The sequence below is a fragment of the Myxine glutinosa genome, chromosome 1 (genome assembly GCF_964187855.1).
Source record: "Myxine glutinosa chromosome 1, kmMyxGlut1.1, whole genome shotgun sequence".
Lineage (NCBI taxonomy): Eukaryota > Metazoa > Chordata > Myxini > Myxiniformes > Myxinidae > Myxine > Myxine glutinosa.
The window spans coordinates 300137873-300143999 of NC_136261.1; the positions used below are offsets into that span (position 1 = coordinate 300137873).

The 6127-nt window shown below is 40.6% G+C and overlaps 1 protein-coding gene across 1 annotated transcript in view; it reads left to right on the forward strand.

The window, feature by feature from the left end:
- LOC137439416 (rab GDP dissociation inhibitor beta) overlaps positions 1–3553 on the forward strand; it is a 75897-nt gene extending 72344 nt beyond the window's left edge. Inside the window, exons 10-11 of the mRNA XM_078768180.1 lie at positions 1964–2018; positions 2751–3553. Of these exons, the coding sequence (XP_078624306.1) occupies positions 1964–2018; positions 2751–2897 (202 nt within the window). The 3' untranslated portion in view covers positions 2898–3553. The remainder of the gene's footprint in view (positions 1–1963; positions 2019–2750) is intronic.
- The last annotated feature ends 2574 nt before the right edge of the window (positions 3554–6127 follow it).

Here is a 6127-nt window from a genome sequence, read left to right on the forward strand (position 1 = left end):
GAAAAGATCAAGGTTTTGGATGGGGGAAGATAAGAGATGGTGGTGAACAGCTGATTTAAAGACCTGGAGGGAGGAGTGGGATTGAAGGGAGTGGGGGAGTTTGTTCCAGAGGTGGGGAAAAAGGGGAATGAAAGAGTGAAGGTGAGCAGAGAGCCTAGATTTTGGCAATTTAACCATAAGAGGGTTGCTGGCAGATCTTGTGCGACCTGTAGGAATATTTGGGGGACAGAGCACAGAGAGAGCTGGGGGAGCAAGGCCAGAGAGGAGTCAGTAGAAGACAGAAAGACCACCAACCTGCCTGCGGTGAGTGAGTGAGTATTTCTTTGGTTTGCAGTGGAACAAAACAAAAAAGCTGAAAAAATTACGAAATCTTGGCTTATTCCACACAAATCCTAAAATGGCCCTTACAATATTATTGGCACCTTTTCGAAGTTGTGAGAAATAATTTGATCTCAAGCAGGTGATTCTCCTTTACTTTGGAATTAAACTCACCTATGGTGAGTTGCAGGTCCCTGCAATATAAAAATCACTCATTCAACCAGTTTGAATGGAGAAAAGGAGTCATTCTGCTGTTTTGTGTCACTGTGTGTACTGCAATGAACATGGAGAAAAGAAAGAAAACCAGAGAATTGTCTGAGGAGGTCAGGCACAAGATTGTAGCCAAGCAGGGACAATCTCAAGGCTACAAGTCCATCTCAAGAGACCATGATGTTTGTGTCCACTGTACGCAATTCTATCAGGAAGTTTAAGGCCCATGGCACTGTAGCCAACCTCCCTGGGCGTGGCCACAAGATAAAACTTGATCGTAGATTGCGGCGAAGGATTGTTCGAATGTTGGAGAAAGCACCTCGATCAACTGCCAAACAGATTCAAGCTGACCTTCAAACACAAGGTACGACAGTTTCAACTCGCACCATCCATTGCCAACTCGATGAAAGGGGGTTCTCTGGTAGGAGAACCAGGCTGAGATAGAGACATTAGAAAGCCTGACTGCAGTTTGCCAAAACACACCTGAACAAGTCAAAATCCTTCTGGGAGAATGTCCTGTAGACAGACGAGACCAAATTAGAGCTTTTTGTTAAAGCACATCTCTATGTTTACAGAAAACAAAATGAAGCCTTCAAAGAAAAGAACACCTTCCCTACAGTCAAACATGGAGGAGGTTCAGTGATGTTTTGGGGTTGCTGTGCTGCCTCGCACTGGGTGCCTTGAATGTGTGCATGGCATCATAAAATCAGGAGATTACCAAGGTATTTTGGAGCTCAATGTTCAATCCAGTGTCAGAATGCTGTATCTCCGTCGAAGGTCATGGACAATCCCAAAATGAATCAGCAGGACAATGACCCCAAACACACTTCAAAAAGCACCCAAGAATGGTTCAAGATAAAACACTGGACTGTTCTGAAGTGGGCAGCAATGAGTCCAGATCTAAATCCCATTGAACACCTGTGGGGAGATCTGAAAACAGCAGTTGGGAGAAGGCACCCTTCAAATCTTGGAGAACTGGAGCAGTTTGCACAAGAAGAGTGGGCCAAACTGCCAGTAGATAGGTGTAGGAAGCTCATTCAAGGCTATAGGAAGTGCTTGACTGCAGTTATTTTGTCCAAATTCTGTGCTACCTAATATTAAGTCTCGGGTGTCAATAATTTTGCCAATGCCATTTCTTTTTATTTTCTTAAAAGGGTATATTAAGTTCTGAAACAAAAACAAAGGTCCTGTAATATTAACAGTGAAATAAAGAATTGTTGAGACCAAATAATTTTGTCAATTTCAACTTATTTTTAGAGAAAATTGTGAGGTATTTGAAAAAAGTGCAAGGGTGTCAATATTTTTGGCCACGACTGTAAAATTACATAATTTTGAACAAACCTTGTAAAGAACTGATTCTTTGTTTTGTCTGATTTACTAAATCTGAAATTGCTCACACCAACCCATCTCTCCCTCCCCTCTTCATCCAATGCAGGTTTGTATCCATAAGTGACTTGTATGAGCCTACGGATTTGGGGAAGGAAAGCCAGGTGAGTAGGGCCTTGCATGTATGCGGTCTCCTTCAATATTTATCCACACACGTTTTGAAAAAAACTGGGGATATTGTAATCGGCGTATGTCTGTCTACTGACCTGTCCATCACACCATCTCCTAAATGGCTGTGCAAAATTCACCAAACTTGATAGTTGTGATCAACACATGGCAGGAAGGTGCAGGATTAGTTTCATTTTTGTCTCTGCCCCTGCGGCAGGGTCAAAAGGTCAAATACCAAAAAATGCAATTACGGGCATATTTTGAATGAAACTTTTATACGCAATCAACATTGGGTGACACATGCAATATGTAATTGTCTTTTTGGAATTGACCCTCAGTTCATTCATGTCACGGTTTAAAATGGGAAAGAATAATTCAAACAAAATTTGAAATTGGGTCATTCCTGGTGGAACTTTTTGCCATCTTTCAACTTTGCTTTAGGTGGGACGCGTGGGGATTTGCGATGGCGCACCATCGACTTGACTCGAGTTTTATTTTATTTTTCATGATCGACCTTTAATTACAATCCTGCATTTTTTTTTTTTTTTTTCCTAAGACCAAGTAGAATTTGTTCACTGAAACCCTTCCATCATATTGCAAAGATCACACTATCCCCTTTGTTAAGCAACAATCGGTTATTATGCTTGAAACTACTTGACACGTCAATATCGTAAAGGACATCACTTATCCTTTAAGTATGAGTCGATACGTGACCAATGTGTTTGCAGATCTTTGTCTCGAAGAGCTATGATGCCACCACACACTTTGAAAGCACCTGCCAAGACATCAAAGACATATACAAGAGGATGACCGGCTTGGATTTTGATTTTGATGAGATGAAGAGGAAGCATAAAGACACCTGTGGTGATGAGTGATGTGCAGTGGGATTGCTCACTCACTCATTGGTTTTTGTTGTTGTTTGTTTTTGATTTCTTTTTGTTACGGTGGAGGAGAAATCAGTGTATTCTTGTAATTGTGTTAAAGCGTGCATCATGCGAGTTCATGGCTATCTCTGCATGTCATTTTGTGTTTGTGGCACGTGCAGTACGGGGAGTTTTATCATTTGGGGATGAGATGATTGATGTGGAACAAAAGATAGTTCGACTTACTGAGCTTGAGTATTCCAAAATAAGAAAAGCTCATTCATTTTTACTCTGTGAAATTCCAGGTGGCATATTTTCTTTGGGATGGAGACGTTTTTCTTCCTCAATATTGGGACGCTTTGCAAACTGGGATTGGTGCACTCATGCTTCTCGAAGCATTAGCTTTTCGTGGTGGGTGGGTGGGAGGCGGAGGGGGAATTATTTCTGCTGTGCTGATTTGTTCTGGGTGATCGGCTTTATAGCATCCGACTTCAAATTTGATCCTGTAATCTTGAGCACAGGCTTGGTGGAGTGTGTAGTCTGTGGATCCTCCAATTCTGTGCACCGTCAAAGGCTTTACTGCTGACATGGTAAAATGCTCATATGCTTGCCTCTGGTTTCCTCTTGTGCCATTCTATCAAATAAAATTTCACTCGTGTGAGGTTTCATTCTTGCTTTGCAACTTTATTAACCATAGGGGCAATACCACTGGTGCTCACCTGGTAGAATAAACAGTGTACTGCACAGACTAAAGGTATTTTAAACCAATTTCAATGGTTGCTAGAAGACAGGGCAGCATGTAGACTCGTGCTCACATAATCATAAGACTTTAAACAAACAAAAAATGCCTATGACCAAGCATGTGTTGGTTTGGCGGATGCGTTGGTTCGGTGCAGGTGTCAGTTTTGCGGATGTTGGTTTGGCGCATGCGTGCCCAAGGTAACCCTCCCCCCCCCCCCGCCCCCCTCCGCAACTCCCCTAAGGGCCCGCTCTTTTGATGCCGTGAACAAACTGGTACATCATGGATGTTGAAGGTTGTGGTGAAGTTTCATCGAAGTTGTGTGTGTAGTTTGTAAGGAAAAAAGCAAATACCTATTTTGGGGTTCGCCTCCCTCTAAGACCCCGATTTTTTTTGATTTTTTTTTTGTGCCCCGGCGCACCGCGGAGCGAAAGGGGGACTATGGTTTTCCCCTCCGTCCGTGTGTGCGTCCCTCCGTCCGTTCATGTATCTGAACCTTGTGAGCGGAATATCTTGAAAAATAAGCGAAGTACCAACTCCTAATCTGGTGTGTGGGTGTATCTACGCATAAGGAAGAACGATATTGAAAATTGGGTCGCCACGTCAAACGCCAAGATGGCCGCTTTGCGTCTTCCACTTTGTCAACTCATCACTTCACCGACGGGGGACCTAGGCGTAACGCTTGTTAAACACAGATTAAACATTAAGCCGATAAACGATGTATATTTTGTGATTATCCTCTAATTATAATATATATTTTTTTATTTTATTTTTTTAAATATAATATATAATATTATAATTATAATATAATACATCAGATAATTGTAATATCTGATGAAAAATATATATATATAAAAAGGAATATAACTTTCAAAATTACATTTAAAATGAATTACTTTACAAGATTAACAAGCGTTACGCCTAGCTCCCCCGTCGGTGAAGTGATGCGAGTTGACAAAGTGGAAGACGCAAGGCGGCCATCTTGGATTTTGACGTGGCGACCCAATATTCAATAGCGTTCTTCCTTATGCGTAGATACACACACCAGATTAGAAGTTAGTAGTTCGTTTATTTTTCAAGATATTTCCCTCAAGGTTCAGACATATATATATATGGTGGCGGTCATCTTGGATTTTGACGTGGCGACCCAATTTTCAATACCGTTCTTACGTATGCCTAGATACACCCACACACCAGATAAGAAGTTGGTACTTCGCTTATTTTTCAAAATATTTCGCTCACAAGGTTCAGACATACATGGCGGCGGCCATCTTGGATTTTGACGTGGCGACCCAATTTTCAATACCGTTCTTACGTATGCCTAGATACACCCACACACCAGATAAGAAGTTGGTACTTCGCTTATTTTTCAAGATATTGCACTCACAAGGTTCAGACATTCATGACATCAGACATACATGGCGGCGGCCATCTTGGATGTTGACGTGGGTTGCACCCGCACACCAAATTAGAATTCGGCCCTTTGCTTATGCACGCACGCACACACGCATGCACGGACGGAGGGGAAAACCATAGTCCACCTTTCGCTCCGCGGTGCGACGGGGGACAATAAGGGAAATGAATATTAATTTTTCTGATGAAGTCAAACATTTATTTAAAGAAGACTTTCACACTGCTTTTGGTGTTTATGATATTGAGGATGTTCCTTTCCTTACAACGGAAGAGATTGATAAAATTAGGGTAATGTTTCATGGATTGATGTTATTTGCTGTTCACGATTCATTTTCAGGGAAATATCAACATAAGATATATATAATATATAAAATAATGGATTAAAATTAAACCTAAAACTCAGGATAAAACATAGTTTCTAAAAACGCCTCTAAAAATTAGATGACGTTTTCCAAATATATAAATGAATTATTTTTTACCCGTTGGGAAAATAACATTTTTCAAAATATATAAACATTTTGACCTCAAAAATAGTTGGCTTTCCTATTCAGTGATTCAATGTCCAAATGCTGTTCAATTCCCAAGTCAATCGGATGAAAATTGACGGTTTTTCAGATGAAAATGGATGATTTTGGAAGTTTGACCTTGAGTTGACCTTTTGACCTCAAATATAGTTGATTTTCCAATTTAGTGACACTATACAAATGCTGTTCAATTTTCAAGTCAATCGGATTAAAAATGGTCATTTTAGAAATTTGACCTCCAGATGACCTTTGACCTCAAAATCAATAGGCTTCTCAATTGTGACGACATCTACAACTTAGTGAAGTTTGGTGACGATCGGTTTAGAATTGTGACCTGTAGGCCGGTGACAAACAGACAGAATAACAAACGCAACCGACCAATATATTTGAAAAATCTTCGATTTTGCAAGTAACAAACACATACAGACAGGGGTGAAAACATAACCTCCATCCACCTTCGGTGGCGGAGGTAATTATAATATGAAAAGGAGATCCATTTGAGGAATCCAAAGTTCAAAGTTGGTAATATTGTAAGAATATACAGATGGAAAAGCTATTTTGATAAA